The sequence below is a fragment of the Oncorhynchus tshawytscha genome, linkage group LG06 (assembly GCF_018296145.1).
Source record: "Oncorhynchus tshawytscha isolate Ot180627B linkage group LG06, Otsh_v2.0, whole genome shotgun sequence".
In the NCBI taxonomy this organism is placed as follows: domain Eukaryota; kingdom Metazoa; phylum Chordata; class Actinopteri; order Salmoniformes; family Salmonidae; genus Oncorhynchus; species Oncorhynchus tshawytscha.
This window is the reverse complement of record NC_056434.1, coordinates 18,234,822-18,259,668: the sequence shown is the minus strand read 5'-3', so window position 1 is coordinate 18,259,668 and position 24,847 is coordinate 18,234,822. Positions and strand designations below refer to the sequence as shown.

General features: G+C 42.6%; 2 protein-coding genes across 6 annotated transcripts in view; one reads left to right on the top strand and one right to left on the bottom strand.

Moving 5' to 3' along the window:
* Window positions 1–599: 599 nt before the first annotated feature.
* On the bottom strand, window positions 600–3,973 carry LOC112252176 (sphingosine 1-phosphate receptor 4). The gene is made up of 2 exons (XM_024423186.2): window positions 3,838–3,973; window positions 600–3,041 (listed from the first exon to the last, which is right to left on the bottom strand). The coding sequence occupies exon 2, from the start codon at window positions 2,856–2,858 to the stop codon at window positions 1,653–1,655; it is 1,206 nt and encodes a 401-aa protein (XP_024278954.1). The 5' UTR covers window positions 2,859–3,041; window positions 3,838–3,973; the 3' UTR covers window positions 600–1,652.
* An 11,010-nt stretch (window positions 3,974–14,983) lies between these two features.
* LOC112252175 (unconventional myosin-IXb) overlaps window positions 14,984–24,847 on the top strand; it is a 119,042-nt gene continuing 109,178 nt past the window's right edge. For 3 of the 5 annotated variants that reach the window (XM_024423182.2, XM_024423180.2, XM_024423185.2), the window contains exon 1: window positions 14,985–15,419. The gene's annotated coding sequence lies outside the window, so the exon portion shown is untranslated. Of the gene's footprint in view, window positions 15,420–24,847 lie in introns of all 5 variants that reach the window. The other 2 variants (XM_024423183.2, XM_024423181.2) reach the window with 2 other exon arrangements.

Here is a 24,847-nt window from a genome sequence, read left to right as displayed (position 1 = left end):
TGTGGACACGCCTTCAAATTAGTGGATTTGGCTATTTCAGCCACACCCGTTCCTGACAGGTGTATAAAATCAAGCACACAGCCATGCAATCTCCATAGACAAACATTGACAGTAGCATGGCCTTACTGAAGAGCTCAGTGACTTTCAACGTGGCACCGTCATAGGATGCCACCTTTCCAACAAGTCAGTTCACCAAATTTCTACCCTGCTAGAGCTGCCCCGGTCAGCTATAAGTGCTGTTATTGTGAAGTGGAAATATCTAAGAGCAACAACGGCTCAGCAGCTAAGTGGTAGGCCACACAAGTCCACAGAATAGGACCACTGAGTGTTGAAGCGCGTAGCGTTTAAAAATCGTCTGTCCTTGGTTGCAATACCTCACTACGAGTTCCAAACTGCCTCTGAAAGCAATGTCAGCACAATAACTGTTTATCGGGAGCTTCATGAAATGGGTTTCCATGGCCGAGCAGCTGCACAAAAGCCTAAGATCACCACGCGCAATGCCAAGCGTCGGCATTGCTAGTAGGTGTCCACATACTTTTGGTCATGTAGTGTATGTCTTTGTATCTATGTATAAATCTTATTGTATTCTCAAAAAGATCTAAAAACAAAAATTTATTTTTAAATCTCAGTTCTAGTAAAGCACTGAAAAAGTGCACACAGCATATAGACCTCAATGACAGAAACAGGTCATCTGTTTTGAGGCTCAAACAGTGAAACAAAATAAAGCTTCTATAATGCTTCTTCTATAAGAAATCTTGAACAACTCTTTAAAGGTTTTTTGTAATGCATAACATAAAATAAACTTTATCAGTATGTACCACGTCCTGATCTGATGGCAAGGCAAAAAAATGAACAAAACTAATAACAGAGAAAACTGTTAGCCTTGTATCAAAGCTGTATCATGGTTGTATTATGGCTGTATCAAGGCTGTATCTTCATAGTTGTATCAAGGCTGTATCTAGGCTGTATCAAGGCTGTATCATGGTTGTATCAAGGCTGTATCTTGGTTGTATCAAGGCTGTATCTTCATAGTTGTATCAATGCTGTATCTAGGCTGTATCAAGGCTGTATCATGGTTGTATCAAGGCAGTATCTTTAAAGTTATATCATGGCTGTATCATGGCTGCATCATGGTTGTATTAAGGCTGTATCTTCATAGTTATATCATGGTGGTATCAAGGCTGCATCAAGGCTGTATCTTCATAGTTGTATCATGGTGGTATCAAGGCTGCATCAAGGCTGTATCTTCATAGTTGTATCATGGTGGTATCAAGGCTGCATCAAGGCTGTATCTTCATAGTTGTATCATGGTGGTATCAAGGCTGCATCAAGGCTGTATCTTCATGGCTGTATCATGCTTGTATCTAGGCTGTAACAAGGCTGTATCTTCATAGTTGTATCATGGTTGTGCCAATGAGATACATTTTCTACTACCCTGTTTTGAAAAATGCTAGCCTTGTGCTAGCGGGCTTTCTCTAAATTCCAACACCCGCACACAGACCCACACCCACAGACCCGCACACACACACACACACACACACACACACACACACACACACACACACACACACACACACACACACACACACACACACACACACAAAGAGAGCTCTCTTTCGCATCTACGTCTGCCCAAGGCAGCCCTTTGTGGTCTAACTGCTCGACACAGACAGGCAGCTGGTGGTGGAGCTGAGGCGGCTCTTCTTGGGGGCCTTGGGTGCAGGCGGGGGGCTGATACTGAAACTCCTGACCTTATTGAAACTGTTCCTCAGGCTACTATGCCTGGTGCTCCCCGTGCTGCTGGTCTCCTTGGACACGAAGGCATCAGGGTGACAGAGGCCTGCCCTGAGGCAGCAGCAGCACAGCAGCCCCGCGATGGCCTTCCTCAGCTCTGTGCTACCCAGGGCGTAGATGACAGGGTTCAGAGCAGAGTTGAGCACAGCCAGAGCAATGACCCAGTCGGCACTGAAGAGGGGTGCACACTGCCGCGACACACAGAAAAAGTCCAGCAGCAGCAGGGCGAACAGAGGGCCCCAGCACATGATGAACACACCCACGATGGAGATTACTGTCTTCAGGAGCCCCAGGGATCGCTTGCGGCTGCGCTGGGATCCCACCTTGGCGCTGCTGCGCACGTGGCAGTAGATGGCGCCGTAGAGCACACCGATGGCCAGCAGGATGAGGGAGAAGATGAGCAGAGAGAAGAAGATGTAGCTCTTGGAGTAGAGCGGCAGCAGGGTGGAGCAGCTCTCCAGGCTGCACACGCAGTTCCATCCCAGCAGGGGGAGGAAGCCGATGGCGAAGGCCAGGATCCAGCACAGCGCCACCAGGCCGTAGATACGACATGTCTTCCTGGCTGACTTCTGGTGCAGCGGCTTCATCATAGCGGTGTAGCGCTCCACTGCTATCAGCAGCAGGCTGAAGATCGAGGCAGCCAAGGTCACAAACATCACCCCTTCCCTGAACAGCCACAGAGCTGGGCTCAGTCTGAACGTATGGCTGCCAGACATGCAGATGTTGACCACGTAGGCCGCCCCAGCCAGCAAGTCACTGAGGGTGATGTTGGCGATGCACACGTAGACCCAGCGGTGGCTGTTGCGGATCCTGGAGAGCACGGCCACCAGGACCAGCAGGTTCTCCAGGATGATGAGGATGCTGATGAAGAGGGAGAGGGACGCGCCCAAGCTCAGGCCACCTTGGCGGGGCCCGCGGTGCTGCAGGCGCCCTGTGTGGTTGTAGTGCTCCAGGATCACATTGTTGCTAATACTGCTTCTACTGCTGTTGTTGGTGATGTTGCTACTCCAGAGGTACAGGTAGGGGCAGGAGGTTGAGGAGCTCAGGGAGGACATGGAATCCATGGCTGGGTTGTGAAGAGCTTGATCGGGCTGTGCTGGTTTCGGCTTGGCTTGGCGTGTCAGAAAATGGCTGGATTGGGCTGGATAAGGCAAGACTTGGATGCGTGTAGAACTCCTGCAGTAGGCTCAGGGCTCACTCAGGCTAACACACTCTCTTCACTGGAGCTCTGCTGTCTCACAACCCACCTTGCAAACACAGGGAGATATTTGATATGAAAAGATGTGTGATAAGCAATAATAATGAGGTATAAGCTGTTTGTAGCGCATGAACTGCAGGTAATGAAAATAATATATTTTGTTGGTATATTGCATAGTTTATAAATTCATTGTGAAAAGCTGGAAAATAAACTATTTTCAGAAAATGAGATAAGAATTTGTCAGTTGACCCGACCTCGTAAAACTGCATGCCTCCACTAGCATGCGTTAGGGCCATTTAAACCTCTATGGTGCCATTTAAATCTCTCCGTACCATTTAAACCACATTGTGGTTAGCTGAGAGGAGCAGACAGCTGCAGCCAGGAAGGGAATTTAAGTTCAATCTGCACGTGAAGTCAACATGTTTGAAAGTCGTAAAACTGCTATTTCAAAATTCCTATTATTAGTGATAATTGAAAAACTGTGTTCCACTCTGGAGTGAAATAAAGATTACCACATTATATTTATATTTTTTCTTCATTTTTAGATTTTATAAAACAATTTCCCTTTAAATTCCAAGATTGTTCCTTTTTTGCTAAATTTGTGTTAGAATTTGTTGCATGTGAGCAAAAGCTTACATGGCCACAAATGCCTTGCAAATGTATTGCTACAGTTACATGTAATATATGTAACCATACACCTGGCTCTCCATTCCACGTTTTTTTTTGTCATCTAAAATCACTATCTAATTGTATAATTTCATATGAATAACACATGAAGTGAAGAGAAGTTGTGTATCATTTAGATTTTAACAAAATAAACAGTTGTTACTTAATGTGTTACTTACATGTGCAGAGATACTGTTGGTAGTGATGCTGTGTGAAAGGCCATCCCCTGTGTGGGCTGATAGAACACATCTGCACTACTCTATTGAAGAGACGAGGAAGGAACTTATGGTACCACACCCATAAGGACCAACACACACACACACACACACACACGATGCAAGAGGTTATTGACACTGATGAGCTGTTTCATCACTGCTCAAGAGAAAACACACTAATTGTGAAATGCTTTAGAACGTGACCATTCAGATGGATGCCATAAATCAATGTGTGAATTGATCATTTGATATGGGCTAATCCACACTTCCATGAGGCCATCACAATACAGTTTTGTTGATTGTTTGCTGTAATTTTCCACATACTTAATCTCATTGACGTGAACACTTTTCCCAACACTTGAGCCATGTAATACTTTAATCCTACTGCCCAAGTTACTCCATGATGATTACAGGAAGTGCCGTTCATAGTGTTTTCCTAATACATGTATGTTGAAGTGATTGGAGCAGGATGTTTTCAAGGATATGTTGCAAGATACTTTTTCTACTAGAAAGGCATCAACCCAGTGTTTTTACTCAATATTTCTCAGAAAGAAAAAGATTATCCTGACACGAAGAAAACAGGAACCTTCTGATCAGATGTGTAAAGGGGCCCCTCCCTTTGGTTCCCTTACTATAGATGTACAGCTATGGTTTCACACCTCACTTCACCCAGCTGTGACAGACCACAGTCCTACCAACAACGGCCTACTTGGCTTACTTACCACCCGGTGAGCCCCAACCACTTACCATAACTGACCAAAGTCAACATCACACACTCAGTAAAGAAAAATATCACTACTGATAAAAAAAAAGTGCTGTCAGTGATAAATGTTAAAGCACACTTCTTCCTTCAGATCAACTACTTGTTCCAGCTGAAGCGTATCTGCAATCTCATGCTTAACTTGACTCATGGTGAGTCATTTAAGGAAAGTGAGGCCACAAGTTTAAAGTATTGTCACAAGTATTGTCACATGCACAAGTACAGTGAAATGCCTTTCTTGCTTGCTCTTTCCCAACAATAAAGTAATCAATCTCTGTAGTTTATAAAACAAAAATATAGAAAAAAGTCAAGTAGCACAAGAAATAGAAATAAGAAGAACACAAGAAAGTAAGTAAGCTATATTGAGGGTCAGTTCTAATACCATGTTTACAATGTGCAGGGATACTGGAGTGGGAGGGTTATATACTGTATGTACAGTATAGGTGCATCAGGATATACACAAGAAAAACAACGAAATAAAACACAACATGCAACAATTTCAAAGATTTTAATGCGTTACATTTCAAAAAAGTAAATCAGCCATTAAAATCATTCTAAATTCTCTGCCACCAGCTCTGGTGGACAATCCTGCAACCTCTCTCACAACTTGTGTTGTGTGACAAAACTGCACATTTTATAGTGGCCAATTGTTGTTCACAGTACAAGGTGCACATGTGTAATGATCATGCTGTTTAATCAGCTTCTTGATTTACACACCCGTCAGGGGGATGGATTATCTTGGCAAAGGAGAAATGCTTATTAACAGAGGTGTAAACAAATTTGTACATTATTGAGAAATAAGCTTTTTGTGTGTATAGAGAATTTCTGGGATCTTTAATTTCAGCTTATTTCAACACTTTACATGTTGCATTTATATTTTTGCTCAGTATATGATAAACAAAGTAGCAGCAGCGTATATATGATGATTGTATGTGACTGTGTGAATGTGTGTGTACAGTCAGTATGAAAGTGTGTGTGTAAGTGAGTGTGCATAGAGTGAGTGTTTGAGTGTGCAAAAATTAAATAGAAAGGTCAATGTAGATACTTGTTGCTCCGATTCCACTTGCCGTACGGAAGCAGAGAGAACAGTCTATTTTTTTTTTTAAATGTTTAATTTTACCTTTATTTTACTAGACAAGTCAGTTAAGAACAAATTCTTATTTTCAATGATGGCCTAGGAACAGTGGGTTAACTGCCTGTTCAGGGGCAGAACGACAGATTTGTACCTTGCCAGCTCGGGGATTCGAACTTGCAACCTTTCAGTTACTAGTCCAACGCTCTAACCACTAGGCTACCCTGCCACCCCTATATCTATGGTTTAGATGGCTGGAGGCTTTAACAATTTTCCGGGCCTTCCTTTCACACAGCCTGATATACCGTGCATTCGGAAAGTATTCAGACCCCTTGACTTCATCCACACTTTGGTACTTGACAGCCCTACTCTGAAATGTATTACATTTGTATTTTTCCCTCATCAATCTACACACAATACCCCATAATGACAAAGCAAAAACAGGTTTTTAGAAAAAATAAATATTCAGACCCTTTACTCAGTACTTTGTTGAAGCAACTTTGACATCGAGTACAGCCTCAAGTCTTCTTGGGTATGATGCTACAAGCTTGGCACACCTGTATTTGAGGAGTTTCTCCCATTATTCTCTGCAGATCCTCTCAAGCTCTGTCAGGTTGGATGGGGAGCATTTGCTGCACAGTTATTTTCAGGTCTCTCCAGAGATGTTCGATCGGGTTAATGTCCGGACTCTGGCTTGGAGAGGACATTCAGAGACTTTTCTCAAAGCCACTCCTGCTTTGTCTTGGCTGTGTGCTTAAGGTTGTTGTCCTGTTAGAAGATGAACGTTTGCCCCAGTCTGAGGTCCTGAGCACTCTGGAGCAGGTTTTCATCAAGGACTCTGTACTTTGCTCTGTTCATCTTTCCCTCGATCCTGACTAGTCTCCTAGTCCCTGCCGCAGAACCCCACCCATAGTATGAAGCTGCCACCACCATGGTTCACCATAGAGATTGTGCAAGGTTTCCTCCAGATGTGATGCTTGGCATTCAGGCCAAAGAGTTCAATCTTAGTTTCATCAGACCAGAGAATCTTGTGTCTCATGGTAAGAGAACTTTAGCTGCCATTTGGCAAAAACCAAGCTGGATGTCATGTGCCTTTTACTGAGGAGTGGCTTCCATCTGGCCACTCTACCATAAAGGCCTAATTAGTGGAGTGCTGCAGAGATGGTTGTCCTTCTGGAAGGTTCTTCCATCTGGAGCTCTGTCAGAGTGACCATCGGGTTCTTGGTCACCTCCCTGACCAAGGTCCTTCTCCCCCGATCGCTCAGTTTGGCCCGGGAGGCCAGCTCTAGGAAGAGTTTTGGTGGTTCCAAACTTCTTCCATTTAAGAATGATGGAGGCCACTGTGTTCTTGGGGACCTTCAAGGCTGCAGAATTTTTTTTGTACCCTTCCCCAGATCTGTGCCTCGACACAATCCTGTCTAGGAGCTCTACGGACAATTCCTTTGACGTCATGCCTTGGTTTTTGTTCTGACATGCACTGTCAACTGTGGGACCTTAAATAGACAGTTGTGTTCCTTTCCAAATCATGTCCAATCAATTGAACTTTCCACAGGAGTACTCCAATCAAGTTGTAGAAACATCTCAAGGATGATTAATGGAAACAGGATGCACCTAAGCTCCATTTCAGATCTCATAGCAAAGGGTCTGAATACTTATGTAAAGAAGATGTTTTTTTCTAGTTTTTAATACATTTGCAAAAATGTCTAAAAACCAATTTTCATTTTATCACTATGGGGTATTGTGTGTAGATTGATGAGGGGAAAAAAACATTGAATCGATTATAGAATAAGGCTGTAACGTAACAAAATGTGGAAAACGTCAAGGGGCCCGAATACTTTCCGAATGCATTGTTGAGGTACTAGATGGCAGGGAGCTCTGCCCCAGTGATGTACTGGGCTTTCTGCACCATCCTCTGTAGCACCATACGATCGAGGGCAGTGCAGTTGCCATACCAAGCAGTGATGCAGCCAGTCAAGATGCTCTCGATGGTGCAGCTGTTGAACCTTTAGAGGATTTGAAGGCCCATGCCAAAGTGGTTTGATTTAGATCTACACATTCTCGTTTAATGAATCACCTCTTATTTAAATGAGCTTTCTGCCACTGAATAATGCAAATAACAAACCCAATGGCCAATTAGCTGAATAAATATTTAGATCTCACCTGTCTTTGGGTCAGCCAAGCAAACAATATAAACACTGTCATAGTAAAGTTAGTTTTAATCTTCCTAGTTTAACCTACATTTCAGTGTAATAAGGCAAAAAAAATCACAACATCAAATTTTTCAACAAGGCTGTAGTGAAATCTTGCATGCTTCAATAATCTTCTAGTAAAATAGGTGATACATATGAACCTTTTCTCAATCAAGTGATGCTACAGAGGCAGTATCGGTTTGTGGGCCTGAAAAAACTGTCCAGAAAAGGTAACAGAAAACAACCGCATCCTTGGCTGTCAACACCCATAACTGTTGAAAACGCCCTTTCTCTGAAAATACAACTAAAACCACAATGTGCATAGCGTAGTCTACAAGGAAATGGAAACTATGAACTTGTTTACATTCCTTCCCACAACATTCAGCAAGTTATGCAACCTTTTTATTTATATATTTAAGTATGCACAATATGCCAAATAGAGTGGAAAAGTTGCCCTTAACCATAGATAGGCTACAGCAGAATAATTATATTTTCCCCTCTCAATAATGATTAAGGTTAGGATTAGAGGTAGGGTAATCTGATACTAGATATTTTATGGTCTATGGTAGAACAAATTCTGCCTTAATTGAGCATGTATGTGAGTCACAGGTGCATATCAGTTGCTGACCTACTAATTGGGCATTCAAGGTCAGTACTGCTTTAAATTATCAATGTGATTTTATAGCTTTACTTACAGGATAGCTAGTGCTTTTCCTCAAGAAATAAATCACATAACAGTTAGAATCATCTGCACATACACCTACAGTAAGTAAATTACTGATGACAACTGGCAAGTAGTCTATCCCACAGACTTCTAAACTCAGCAAAAAAAGAAACATCCTCTCGCTGTCAACTGCATTTATTTTCAGCAAACTTAACATGTGTAAATATTTGTATGAACCTAACAAGATTCAATAACAGACATAAACTGAACAAGTTCCACAGACATGTGACTAACAGAAATGGAATAATGTGTCCCTGAACAAAGGGAGGGGGGGGATCAAAAGCAAAAGCCACCAGCAGCATTAAGTACTGCAGTGCATCTCCTCCTCATGGCCTGCAACAGATTTGCCAGTTCTTGCTGTGAGATGTTACCCTACTCTTCCACCAAGGCACCTGCAAGTTCCCGGACATTTCTGGCGGGAATGGCACTAACCCTCACCCTCCGATCCAACAGGTCCCAGACATGCTCAATGGGATTGAGATCCGGGCTCTTCGCTGGCCATGGCAGAACAATGACATTCCTGTTTTACAGGAAATCAAGGAAAGGACAAGCAGTATGGCTGGTTGCATTGTCATGCTGGAGGGTCATGTCAGGATGAGACTGCAGGAAGGGTACCACATGAGGGAGGAGGATGTCTTCCCTGTAACGCACAGTGTTGAGATTGCCTGCAATGACAACAAGCTCAGTCCATTGATGCTGTGACACACAACCACAGACCATGACGGACCCTCCACCTCCAAATCTATCCCGCTCCAGAGTACACGCCTCGATGTAACGCTCATCCATTCGACGATAAACGCAAATCCGACCATCAATCCTGGTGAGACAAACCCGTGACCCGTCAGTGAAGAGCACTTTTCGCCAGTCCTGTCTGGTCCAGCGACAGTGGGTTTGTGCCCATAGGTGACGTTGTTGCCAGTGATGTCTGGTGAGCACCGGCCTTACAACAGGCCTACAACCCCTCAGTCCAGCCTCTCTCAGCCTAGTCTGAGCACTGATGGAGGGATTGAGCGTTCCTGGTGTAACTCGGGCAGTTGTTGTTGCCATCCTGTACATGTCCCGCAGGTGTGATGTTCGGATGTACCGACCCTGTGCAGGTGTTGTTACACATGGTGTGCCACTGCGAGAACGATCAGCTGTCCGTCCTGTCTACCTGTAGCGCTGTCCCAGTACGGACATTGCAATTTTTTGCCCTGGCCACATCTGCAGTCTGCATCTGCATGCCTCCTTGCTGCAAGCCTAAGGCATATTCACGCAGATGAGCAGGGACCCTGGGCATCTTTCTTTTGGTGTTTTTCAGCGTCAGTAGAAAGGCCTCCTTGGTGTCCTAAGTTTTCATAACTGTGACCTTAATTGCCTATCGTCTGTAAGCTGTTAGTGTATTTACAACTGTTCCACTGGTGCATGTTAATGAACTGTTTATGGTTCATTGAACAAGCATGGGAAACAGTGTTTAAACCCTTTACAATGAAGATCTGTGAAGTTTGGATTTTGGATTTTTACGAATTAGCTTTGAAAGACAGGGTCCTGAAAAAGGGACGTTTCTTTTTTTGCTGAGTTCAAAAAGATCACAATAACATACAAACCTCACTGGCCACGTTGTGTGCACCAGCATTGCAAAATAAATGTACTCATACAAGATATTCAATATTTTACCTACATCGTTTGTGCGCTTGAACATGTGTCTGCATAGCAAAGCACTAAAATAGAAATCCTAACACCTCAATCACACCTTCAGAAACATTGCGTTTTGGTACACCAGAAGTACATCAATTTCCAATGGAACACTGTGTTTGCCTTGCAGCATTGCATTGTAGCATTGCATTACAGAGGCAGTTGCAGTGCGTTCTGTATGGAGCATAAATTGGATTTACCAAACATAAGTAATGCTACAGTGCTGCACGGCAAACACAGCTTTCCATTGGAAATGAATGTACTTCTGGTGTACCAAAACGCAATAAAGCTGCAGGTGTGATCAAGGAGTTATTGGATATCATGAAGATACAAATCCACTTGATGCTTGAAATACAAATTAGGAGAGATTCACTAAAGATAACTAGAAACTAACCAGGTTTCCCTTTTTATCAGCTAAAAAGAGGACCATATGAATGTCAGGTAAAATAAGAACCCAATGTCAATCCCCCCATCTCCCAGGACAAAGCTAGCTAAATATCCATGAATGTTGTTTGTGTGTTCTGACCTGCCCCCAAATGGATATACAGTGCATTTGGAAAGTATTCAGACCCCTTGTCATTTTCCACATTTTGTTACGTTACAGCCTTATTCTAAAATGGATTCAATTGTTTTACAATCTACACGCAATACCCCATAATGACAAAGCAAAAACAGGTTGTTAGAAATTATAGCAAATGTACCAAAAAAACAACAACTGAAATATCACATTTACATAAGTATTCAGACCTTTTCTCAGTACTTTGTTGAAGCATTCCCATTCTTCTCTGCAGATGCTCTCAAGCTCTGTCAGGTTGGATGGGGAGCGTCACTGCACAGCTATTTTAAGGTCTCTCCAGAGATGTTCAATCAATCGGGTTCAAGTCCGGACTCTGGCTGGGCCACTCAAGGATATTCAGAGACTTGTCCCGAAGCCACTACTGCGTTGTCTTGGCTGTGTGCTTGTCCTGTTGGAATGTGAACCTTCGCCCCAGTCTGAGATGTTGACCACTCTGGAGCAGGTGTTCATCAAGGATCTCTCTGTACTTTCCCTTGATCCTGACTAGTCTCCCAGTCCCTGCCGCAGAAAAACACCCCCACAGCATGAAGCTGCCACCACCATGCTTCCCCGTAGAGATGGTGCCAGGTTTCCTCCAGATGTGAGTTCATTCTTGGTTTCATCAGACCAGAGAATATTTTTTCTCATGGTCAGAGTCCTTTAAGTGCCTTTTGGCAAACTCCAAGCGCACCTGTCATGTGTCTTTTAATGAGGAGTGGCTTCCGTCTGGCCACTCTACCATAACGGCCTGATTGGTGGAGTGCTGCAGAGATGGTTGTCCATCTGGAAGATTCTCCCACCTCCACAGAGGAACTCTGGAGCTCTGTCAGAGTGACCATCGGGTTCTTGGTCACCTCCCTAACCAAGACCCTTCTCCCCCAATTGCTCAGTTTGTCCAGGAGACCAGCTCTAGGAATAGTCTTGGTGGTTCCAAACTTCTTCCATTTAAGAATGATGGAGGCCACTGTGTTCTTGGAGACCTTCAAGGCTGCAGAAATGTTTTGGTACCCTTCCCCAGACCTGTGCCTCGACACAATCCTGTCTCAGAGCTCTACGAACAATTCCTTCAACCTCATGGCTTGGTTTTTGCTCTGAAATGCACTGTCAACTGTGGGACCTTATATAGACAGGTGTGTGCCTTCCCAAATAATGTCCAATCAATTGAATGTACCACAGGTGGACTGCAATAAATTTGTAGAAACATCTCAAGGATGATCAATGCAAACAAGCATGGATCTGAGCTCAATTTCGAATGTCATAGCAAAGGGTCTGAATACTTATGTAAATAAGATATTTCTGTTTTTTAATTTAATCTAAAAACCTGTTTTCGCGTATTTAATGTATTTTTTAGAATAAGGCTTTAACGTAACAAAACATGGAAAAAGGGAAGGGGTCTGAATACTTTCCGAATGCACTGAACAAAAATATGAACTTGGGAGCCAGGCCGACACACTGGGGAGCCAGGCCCAGCCAATCAGAATGCGTTTTTCCCCACAAAAGGGCTTTATTACTGACCAAAATACTCCTAATTTTCATCAGCTGTCTGGGTGGCTGGTCTCAGACAATCCCACAGGTGAAGAAGCTGGATGTGGAGGTCCTGGCCTGGCGTGATTGATTACATGTGGTCTGAGGTTGTGAGGCAGGTTGGATGTACTGCCAAAACAATGTTAGGTGTGGCTTATGGTAGAGAAATTAACATTAAATTCTCTAGCAACAGCTCTGGTGGACAATCCTGCAGTGAGCATGCCAATTACACACTCACTCACAACTTGTGTTGTGTGATAAAACGGCACATTTTAGATTGGCCTTTTATTGTCCACAGCACAAGGTGCATCTGTGTAATGATCATGCTGCTTAATTAGCTCCTTGATATGCCACACCTATCAGGGGATGGATTATCTTGGCAAAGGAGAAATGCTCACTAACAGGGATGTAAACACATTTGTGTACAACATTTTTGACAAATAAGCTTTATGTGAGTATGAAACATTTCGGCATCTTTAATTTCAACTCATGAAACATGGGTCCAACACTTTACATATTGAATGTATATTTTTGTTCAGTTTAGTTGGTTCACATTTTGTAAGCGGTGTGTCATGATCGTGTCTGGTGAGGATGGACAAAATCACCCTTTCGTCCCAAAAAATTCTGGGAAGAGCTGTATCAACACCTGTTGGTCATTTGATGAAATTGCATGTACTATTCACAGTCAAAGTTGTCAGTGCATAATCTTACCACATGGTGGTGATTTTGGCTCATTTATACTTGCAGAAGCCACTTTCAACTTGCTTTGTACATTGTAAATCACATGAGCCTTGGTGTGGACCGATTTAGTTATAAAGCCAAACTAAGCACTGCAATCAGGCCAAGTGGATGATATTTACAAATCGACACGGAATCATTCATTATCAGTAGGAAGCACTGTCTTCTGACAATTCTGGAATTTGGAGGTAAAATCTGGCATTTCTAGGTTAACGAACATCAGCATACTATACTGAACAAAAATAAAAACACAACATGTAGAGTGTTGGTCGCATGTTTCATGAGGTGAAATAAAAGATCCCAGTTTTTTTCCTATACGCACAAAAAGGGTATTTCTCTCCAATTTTGTGCACACATTTGATTACATCGTTGTTAGTGAACATTTTGCCAAGATAATTCATCCACCTGACAGGTGTGGAATATCAATAAGCTGATTAAATAGCATGATCATTACACAGGCACTTGTGCTGGGGATAATAATAAAATGGCACTCTAAAATGTGCAGTTTAGTCACACAACACAATGGCACAGATGTCTCAAGTTTTGAGGGAGCGTGCAATTGGCATGCTGACTTCAGGAATATACACCAGGGCTGTTGCCAGAGAATGTAATGTTCATTTCTCTACCATAACGTCATTTTAGAGAATTTGGCAGTATGTCCAACCAGCCTCGCAACCGCAGACCATGAGTAACCACGCCAGCCCAGGACCTCCACATCCAGCTTCTTCACCTGTGGGATTGCTACCCAGACGGCTAATGAAACTGAGGAGTATTTCTGTCTGTAATAAAGCCCTTTTGCGGGGAAAATGCATTCTGATTGGCTGGGCCTGTCTCCCCAGTGGGGAAAAGAATATAAACGCAACATGCAACAATTTTTATGATGTTACTGAGTTAGTAAAATCAGTAAATTGAAATAAATAAATTAGGCCCTAATGGAGTTCATGTGACTGGGCAGGAGTGAAGCCATGGGTGGGCATAGGCCCACCCACTTGGGAGCCAGGCGCACCCATGGCTTCACCCCTATTTCAATTGACTGATTTAACTATCTCAGTCAAATCTTACAAATTGTTGCATGTTGCATTTATATTTTTGTTCAGTGTAGTTGCTAGGCTAATGAATCAGACTATGAATCAGACATGTCAACAACAAATGTAAACGTATAACTTGTAAAACACTTACCTTGGTTCTTTACCGGTAGTAAAATGCCTTTATTGCATGATGCTTTTCCATTGCAGGTCTAAATGTTACCACAGGTTACCAAAGATACTTTTAACTAAGTTTTACCCTGTGATGTCACTGCACTCAACGTTTAAAGTGCATCACTAATCTAATATCTGTAGATGGCGCTGAGCAATTACATGTTTGGTGGAACAGTGAGTTAGTTACATTGTATGGAATATCCAGATAGACAAAAAGTACTTCTCCAATAGAAATCCCCGATTCTTTAGTAGGCGATGTCATGGCGACGTTGACTAGCAAAGCTCATGCGTAGAAGCAGCACGTTGGGTCTAACGAGCATCACGCGCCAAACTGCGCATGTGCAGGCCGCCAACAAAGGCACTCCTTCGATATAAAGTTGTTTTTGACGAAAATAAAAAGCATGTCAGTTTGTCATTTTCCCGAGGTTGGAATAATAACATGTTCATCTACTTAAGACACTGTCTATAATCTAGCTTGTGCCTTTAGATTTAGAGAAAGGTAACAACTAATAAATTATTTTTCACTCCTCTTATTGACTTCTCAAACACCAAACCCCGGCCTGGTCTGTTTGGTCGGTTTCGCAAGCGTTCCCGGAAGTCTTGCGTTGAAGCGCCTCTGGGTTTAGAAACTCTTTGGAATATCACTTGCGTTTTTTTCAAAACTTTTTTTCACCGCGCGGAGCCTCGAGCTTGCGAGAGAAAGGAAGTAAGCAAGCTAGCAGCAAACCATATAATCATTGTAGTCAACTCGCGAAGCCAGGCAGTAGACTTGAAATGATGTACGATTAAATGTATTTGACCACATCAAGGTTACAGTATTTGGGTAAGATAGCCATTGAAAATAGGTATACTACATTGTAGAAAAATAACTTCGCGGCATGCTTCAAAACCGTTTTGTGATTAGCTACTATAAGCATATGTTTAGTGCTCGATTCTGAACGGCAACGTCCTTCGCTATGCTAAGGTTAGCTGGAAGTATTTGGTTGGTTATCCAGTTTTGATTTCATCAGAAAGGGAACTACAAAATATTATTTCTGAATTGTCTATCAGTTGTATGCGGGAAATACAATAAGGAGTCATCTCAGACAATGAGAAAAACAACTGAACAAGGTAAGATGCATTATTAGAGTGCTTGTTTTGAACACAAGTTTGTAAAGGAACAGATCAAGAAAGCTGGGAAGCCGATATTAGCCAGAATTGTTGTACAGTATCAAAATAATTTGCTGTAGGAATTTTAGTGCGCAAAGTATCTTGACAGTCATCTTTTTTTCATAATATTAGCTAACAGATATTTCACTGTTTACAGTTCATTGATGTCTGATAGTTCAAGGTACCTTATTGTCTACGTCCTCTCCCAAATAGAAACAAACTTATCATGTCACTCATTCAGAACTTGAAACTGTCAAATTTTCTTCCTGTCCTGACGAATTGTGTTGCAGCAGCTAGATATATATCCACTGACTGTATGGTTGACTTCGAGCAACATCACACTTAGAATGCTGAATAGTTTTAGAATGTTGAATTTGGATTCTTGTTCCATTATTATTCCATCAGCCAGACAAGTTGGTTTTAAACTGAACAACAATACCCACATGTCACTTATGCATTCTGATAACCAGTGGGGTGGGGATCATTTGTGGAACGTTCCAACAGGAATCTGTTCCAAAAACGTTGTAAAAGCACAAGGTTGCCAACAAACGCATACAAAGTAGCACGATCAATTCACCTAGCTAACTAGCTGACAAATAGGTAGCAACTCACCACGTAGATTATTCTTAATGTTTGTAGAATAAAAATAAATAAAAAGGGTACCAGAGCGAGGACAGACTTTTGAAGGAACGTGGTGAGTGAAAAACTTTAAATAAATAGCCCACTCCCTACTCAGTATCTTATTCTGCCGCTATACAATGGGTTGTTTGTTGACAACCTTGTTATTTACAACGTTTTTGGAACAGATTCCAGTTGGAATGTTCCACAAACTATACCCACACTAACCAGTGCTCATTGTCTGAGCGTACACATATACAAGTGTAGTCTACAGACTTTTTATTGCACAAATTACACATTTTGGGGCAAAAAAAGAGTAGGTGAGCCAAACTTCATAGTTAAAGAAATTTAGTCCCATGTCCTTTCACCTCCACCCAACCACATGTTGCCAAAATGCTCCACCACACTGTAAGTACATGAATAATGTATGAGCTGTGGAAAAACCTGTAACTGAAAAGACCAAATAAGAATAGTAAATTTAGGCATAGGTTTCGCTGACAAGTCTGTCAATCTTGGTGTTGTTTCCAGTGTCAAATGTGGCAAGTCATTTCCTCCTGATGAAATAATGTATCTACACTTCCTTCTCTTGAGCTGCTCTATTTGCCATATGTGTCTGCATTAGTGGACCTAACCAATTCAACTACTTTGTTGAGAGAGTCCTGTGCTGAACAAGATACAGCAGCCATTTCAGCCCCTAACTCTATCATAGTAAACGTGATTGCGGAACAGGAAACATATTTAATAAATATAGACTTCCGTAGCTGACTCAAATGCCTTAGAATGCTAGTTACAGACATGACATACACTACCATTCAAAAGTTTAGGGTCACTCAGAAATGTCCTTGTTTTTGAAATAAAAGCAAATTATTTGTCCATTTAAAATAACATCAGGCAGAGTTCCTCTGTCCAGTGTCTGTTCTTTTATCCAACTTATTCTTTTCATTGGCCAGTCTGAGATATGGCTTTTTCTTTGCAACTCTGCCTAGAAGACCAGCATCAAAGAGTCACTTCTTCACTGTTGACGCTGAGGCTGGTGTTTTGAGGGTACTATTTAATGAAGCTGCCAGTTGAGGACTTGTGAGGTGTCTGTTTCTCAAACTAGACACTCTAATGTACTTGTCCTCTTGCTCAGTTGTGCACCGGGGCCTCCCACTCCTCTTTCTATTCAAATCAAAGTTTATTTGTCACGTGCGTCGAATACAACAGGTGTAGACCTGTTGACCTGTTGAAATGCATACTTACAGGCTCTAACCAATAGTGCAAAAAAGGTATTAGGTGAACAATAGGTAAGTAAAGAAATAAAAAGACAGTGAAAAACAGTAGCGAGGCTACATATGGACACCGGTTAGTCAGGCTGATTGAGGTAGTATGTACATGTAGATATGGTTAAAGTGACTATGCATATATGATGAACAGAGAGTAGCAGTAGCGTAAAGAGGGGTTGGTGGGTGGCAGGACACAATGCAGATAGCCCGGTTAGCCAATGTGGGGGAGCACTGGTTGGTCGGGCCAATTGAGGTGGTATGTACATGAATGTATAGTTAAAGTGACTGTGCATATAAGCCCAACCAATTGTGCTATTATGTGTTTTTTTTTTTCGTTATTTGTAACTTATTTTGTACATAATGTTTCTGCAACCGTATCTTACGGCAAAAAAATAGCTTCTAGATATCAGGACAGCGATCACTCACCTCGGAATAGACAGATTTTTCCTTCAACATGCAAGCAACAGGACATTCTCCAAACACCCGACAAGGCCAACATCCCCGTTATTTGCAAGAGGAAGAAATGCAGGTACAGGGGACACAGAGCGGGATGCCTCGTGAGGACCCGCAGAAGGTGAGTGGGAAAGCTGCCGTTACCGTCAATATTACTCGCCAACGTGAAATCATTGGACAATAAATTAGACGAGGTACGATCCACGAATATCCTACCGACGGGACATCAAAAACTGTAATATCCTATGTTAAACGGAATCGTGGCTGAATGAAGACATGGATATTCAGCTAGTGGGATATACGCTGCACCGGCAAGATAGAACAGCACACTCCGGTAAGACGAGGGGGGGGGGGGCGGTCTGCATATTTGTAAACAACAGCATATTTGTAAACAACAACTGGTGCACGAAATCTGAGGTAGTCTCTAGATTTTGCTCATCTGAAGTAGAGTATATTGTGATAAATTTCAGGCCACACAACTTGCCTAGAGTTTTCAGCTATACTTTTCGTGGCTGTTTATTTACCACCACAGACAGATGCTGGCACTAAGACCGCACTCAGTCCTCTGTATAAGGAAATAAGCAAACAGGAAACCATTCACCCAGAGGCGGCGCTCCTAGTGGCCGGAGACTTTAATGCAGGGAAACTTAAATCAGTTCTACCAAATTTCTATCAGCATGTTAAATGTGCAACCAGAGGGAAAAAAATTCTAGGTCACCCGTGCTCCACACACATAGACGTGTACAAAACTCTCCTTCGCCCTCCATTTAAATCCAACCACAACTCTATCCTCCTGATTCCTGCTTACAAGCAAAAATTAAAGCAGGAAGCACCAGTGACTCGGTCTATAAAAAAGGTGTCAGATGAAGCAGATGCTAAAGTACAGGACTGTTTTGCTATCACAGACTGGAACATGTTCCGGGATTCTTCCGATGGCATTGAGGAGTCCACCACATCAGTCACTGGCTTTATCAATAAGTGCATCAAGGACGCCGTCCCCACAGTGACTGTACGTACATACCCCAACCAGAAGCCCTGGATTACAGGCAACATTCGCACTGAGCTAAAGGGTAGAGCTGCCTCTTCAAGGTGCGGGACTCTAACCCTGAAGCTTACAAGAAGTCCTGCTATGCCCGGTGACGAACCATCAAACAGGCAAAGCATCAATACAGGGCTAAGATTTAATTGTATTTTTCTGTTATTTTACTAGGTAAGTTGACTGAGAACACATTCTCATTTGCAGCAACATCCTGGGGAATAGTTACAGGGGAGAGGTGGGGGATGAATGAGCCAATTGTAAACTGGGGATTATTAGGTGACTGATGGTTTGAGGGCCAGATTGGGAATTTAGCCAGGACACCGGGGTTAACACCCCTACTCTTACGATAAGTGCCATGGGATCTTTAATGACCTCAGAGAGTCAGGACACCTGTTTAACTTCCCATCCGAAAGACAGCACCCTACACAGGGCAGTGTCCCCAATCACTGCCCTGGGGCATTGGGATATTTTTTTAGACCAGAGGAAAGAGTGCCTCCTACTGGCCCTCCAACACAACTTCCAAGCAGCATCTGGTCTCCCGTCCAGGAACTGACCAGGACCAACCCTGCTTAGCTTCACAAGCAAGCCAGCAGTGGTATGCAGGGTGGTATGCTGCTGGCTGAATCATACTACACCGGCTCCAACGCTCGTCTTATGTGGCAGGGCACAGCCGTGAGCTGCATAGTGACACAAACCTACCAGACAGGCTAAATCACTTCTATGCTCGCTTCGAGGCAAGCAACACTGAGGCATGCATGAGAGCATCAGCTGTTCCGGATGACTGTGTGATCACGCTCTCCGTAGTCGGCGTGCGTAATACTCTTAAACAGGTCAACATTCACAAGGCTGTGGGGCCAGACGGATTACCAGGACGTGTGCTCTGGGCATGTGCTCACCAACTGGCAGGTGTCTTCACTGACATTTTCAACATGTCCCTGATTGAGTCTATAATACCAACATGTTTCAAGCAGACCACCATAGTCCCTTTGCCCAAGAACACAAAGGCATCCTGCCAAAATGACTACAGACCTGTAGCACTCACGTCCGTAGCCATGAAGTGCTTTGAAAGGCTGGCAATGGCTCACATCAACACCATTATCCCAGGAACCCTAGACCAACTCCAATTTGCATACCACCCAAACAAATCCACAGATGATGCAATCTCTATTGCACTCCACGCTGCCCTTTCCCACCTGGACAAAAGGAACACTTACGTGAGAATGCTTTTCATTGACTACAGCTCAGTGTTCAACACCATAATACCCTCAAAGCGTATCACTGAGCTAAGGATCCTGGGACTAAACACCTCCCTCTGCAACTGGATCCTAGACTTCCTGGCGGGCCTCCCCCAGGTGGTGAGGGTATGTCTGCCACGCTGATCCTCAACACTGGAGCTCCACGGGGGTGCGGGCTCAGTCCCCTCCTTTACTCCCTGTTCACCTACTACTGCATGGCCAGGCACGACTCCAACACCATCATTAAGTTTGCAGATGACACAACAGTGGTAGGCCTGATCACCGACAACGATGAGACAGCCTATAGGGAGGAGGTCAGAGACCTGGCCGGGTGGTGCCAGAATAACAACCTATCCCTCAACTTAACCAAGATTAAGGAGATGATTGTGGACTACAGGAAAAGGGAGACTGAGCCTGCCACCATTATCATTGACGGGGCTGTAGTGGAGTAGGTTGAGAGCTCCAAGTTCCTTGGTGTCCACATCACCAACAAACTAGAATGGTCCAAACACACCAAGACAGTCATGAAGAGGGCACGACAAAACCTATTCCTCCTCAGGAAACTAAAAAGATTTGGCATAGGTCCTGAGATCCTCAAAAGGTTTTACAGCTGCAACATCGAGAGTATGGTTGCATCACTGCCTGGTACAGCAATTGCTCGGCCTCCGACCGCAAGTCACTCTACAGATGGTAGTGTGTACGGCCCAGTAAATCACTGGGGCTGAGCTGCCTGCCATCCAGGACCTCCACACCAGGCGGTGTCAGAGGAAGGCCCTAAAAATTGTCCAAGACCCCAGCCACCCCGGTCATAGACTGTTCTCTCTACTACTGTTTGGCAAGCGGTACCGGAGTGCCAAGTCTATGACAAAAAGGCTTCTCAACAGTTTATTCTGGTTCGAGACAGTTTGCGCTGTTCTGTGAAGGGAGTAGTACACAGCGTTATGAGATCTTCAGTTTCTTGGCAACTACTCTCATGGAATAGCCTTAATTTCTCAGAACAAGAATAAACTGACGAAGAAGGTGCTTTGTTTCTGGCCATTTTGAGGCTGTAATCGAACCATCAAATGCTGATGCTCCAGATCCTCAACTAGTCTAAAGAAAGCCAGTTTAATTGCTTCTTTAATCAGAACAACAGTTTTAAGTTGTGCTAACATAATTGCAAAAGGGTCTTCTAATGATCAATTAGCCTTTTAAAATGATCAACCTGGATTAGCTAACAACGTGCCGTTGGAACACAGGAGTGATGGTTGCTGATAATGGGCCTCTGTACACCTATGTGGATATTCCATTAAAAACCAGCCATTTCCAGCTACAGTAGTCATTTACAACATTAACAATGTCTACACTGTATTTCTGATCAATTTGATGTTATTTTAATGGTCAAAAAAGTGCTTTTCTTTCAAAAACAAGGACATTTCTAAGTGACCCCAAACTTGAATGGTAGTGTAGGTTCATATTTGCTCTTTATCTCAGTACATTTCTCAGCAGATATGGTGCAATTATACTTGCGTTGGTTTCATTAGCAACCCTTTTCCCTTTTCACAGAGGTAAACCCCTCTATACATTGCTTTTGCATAAGCAACTCAGCAGATGGAGAACCTCTTTTCAGAAAAGTCTCATCAGTTTGATTAATTCACTAACTTAACCATGTTGCCTAGACAATATCTAATACAGGAACTGTTCTGTGTTATCAAGCACACATCATGTTATTTCAAATTACACAATAGCACTTTTTTCATGCTGTTTTATTGTAGGTCAGGTCCTAGGCCCTACATTTTTTCTTCTCAAACTATAGCCTTAATGATGTTCATTTAGTATAGCCTACTTCATGGGATTGGGCTGCTTTATCACAACCTTGAGTGTAAGCTTGTTGTGGTTTCATGTTTTTAATCATGCAGAAATACATGTTTAGTTTTGGATAATGTCTTTCAGAAGAGGTTTTCAGCGAAGTGATGTAGATACGTGGGTAAGTCTAGTGACGAGATGAGTGTGAAATCTGCCCGTGAACCATCTCTGGTTATCTTATCTCCCAAGCCCATTCCTGAAGGTGTCTGAGTTTCTGATGATGACTCACGGCCTCACACGGCTAATTTGTGAAATTAGGTCAGAGAAAGTTTATTAAAGTAGGCCTATCCTATGCATGATACATGTTCACTTTTTGAGCTTGGCTTAGTCGATTGAAACCATCCCGATTTAATAGGCATCCATAGTAACACTTGGAATGTGGAGCAGGATTTGTAGCCCAGTGCTGGTAGTGCAGTGTGCTCTGTTACAAATCCTAATGAGTAACCTCTGCTCATCCAGGGTCAGATTTTCAAAATCCCCCAAATGGTTAAGGATAGGATTTGGGGTTGGGTTATCTGATCCTAGATCTGTGGTTCGAGAACTTCTATCTCTAGCTTGTGTGGCGCAGGTTTGTAGCTCAGTGTTCTCTAGAACCTTAATGAGTCCCTCAGCTCCCCGGTCTGTTTATATGCTGCCTAGTCTACCTGTGGAAAGTAGTCAAAGCCACCTGCTGTCCCATGATACTGTAAAACAGAGGCTCGATAGTTATTCAGTGACATGGAAACTATCGTAGCGATTTAAGGACTTACGCTCACTGTAAGAGAAATTAGCTAGGCCAAGTTGTAACTTAATTTTGGCTGCTTTGAAAACACTTCTAATAGAAACTTGTTAAATCAGTAGAGAAATGAGAACGAATTAGCCAAAATGTACTATTTGATAACGTTGCTGAGGACATTTCTTGGCATGAAGGTTGTGGAGGCCTGTCTGTGTTTTTCGGGGAGGCGGTTTTCTGCCTTTGTGTCTCCAGTTGAAAAATACTGGGATGGGCAGGGAGCATAGAATAAAAAATTAAAAAATAGTTGAAGCCATCGACAATGTCACCCTGTTATTTCCTATGAGAATGTTCAGTGGCGCATTTGATGATCAGGAAGTGTCATTTCACCAGGTCACCATTTTGCTACATGGAGGATTTTTTGAAAACATAGCATGCGCAGTTTAAGCTACTCTAGGATGTGACATTGCAGGTTAGCTAAGTGCTGCCCCTTTGTCTGTGGTTTTAAAGTAATCTGTTCAAGCACATACAGTACCAGTCAAAAGTTTGAACACACCTACTCATTCCAGGGTTTGAATTAATTTGGACTATTTTCTTCATTATAGAATAATAGTGAAGACATCAAAACTATGAAATAACACATGGAATCATGTAGGAACCCAAAAAGTGTTAAACAAATAAAAATAAATGTAATATTTGAGATTCTTCAAAGTAGCCACCCTTTGCCTTGTTGACAGCTTTGCACACTTTTGGCATTCTCTCAACCAGCTTCATGAGGCAGTCACTGTGGAATGCCTTTCAATTAACTTCTTACGGCTGAGATCGCTTTAACGGGATCGATATGACAACAGCCAGTGAAAGTGCAGATCGCCAAATTCAAACAACAGAAATCTCATACTTAAAATTGCCAAACTTAGTTATTTTACACCATTTTAAAGATAAACTTGTTGTTAATACCATCACAGTGTCCGATTTCAAAAAGGCTTTACGACGAAAGCACACCATCTGATTATGTTAGGTCAGTACCTAGTCACAGAAAAACACAGCCATTTTTCCAGCCAAAGAGAGGAGTCACAAAAAGCAGAAATATAGAAATTCAGAAATATAGGTAAAATGTATCGCTAATCTTCATCAGATGATACTCATAGGACTTCATGTTGCACAATACATGTATGTTTTGTTCGATAAAGTTCATATTTATATCCAAAAATCTCAGTTTACATTGGCGTGTTACATTCAGTAATGTTTTGCTTCCAAAACATCCGGGGATTTTGCAGAGAGCCATATCAATTTACAGAAATACTCATAATAAACATTGATAACAGATACAAGTGTTATACATGGAACTTTTGATAAACTTCTCAACTTCTTGCGTCTAGCCATCCCGGATCCGGGATCGTGAAAACAGCCTCAAGCTCATTACCATAACGCAACGTTAACTATTCATGAAAATCAATTATATAAGTTATATGCATAGTCGAGCATCTTTTCGTGACAAAATATTGCGCTTAAAACGGGCACATTTTTTATCCAATAATGAAATAGCGCCCCCATAGATTCAAGAGGTTAATGCAACCGCTGTGTCAGATTTCAAAAAAGCTTTACCGAAAAAGCACACCATGCTCTAATCTGAGTACAGCGCTCCGAGACCAAAACAAATCAAATCAAATTTTATTTGTCACATACACATGGTTAGCAGATGTTAATGCGAGTGTAGCGAAATGCTTGTGCTTCTAGTTCCGACAATGCAGTAATAACGAACAAGTAATCTAACTAACAATTCCAAAAAAACTACTGTCTTATACACAGTGTAAGGGGATAAAGAATATGTACATAAGGATATATGAATGAGTGATGGTACAGAGCAGCATAGGCAAGATACAGTAGATGATATCGAGTACAGTATATACATATGAGATGAGTATGTAAACCAAGTGGCGTAGTTAAAGTGGCTAGTGATACATGTATTACATAAGGATGCAGTCGGTGATATAGAGTACAGTATCTACGTATGCATATGAGATGAATAATGTAGGGTAAGTAACATTATATAAGGTAGCATTGTTTAAAGTGGCTAGTGATATATTTACATTTTCCCATCAATTCCCATGATTAAAGTGGCTGGAGTAGAGTCAGTGTCATTGACAGTGTGTTGGCAGTAGCCACTCAATGTTAGTGGTGGCTGTTTAACAGTCTGATGGCCTTGAGATAGAAGCTGTTTT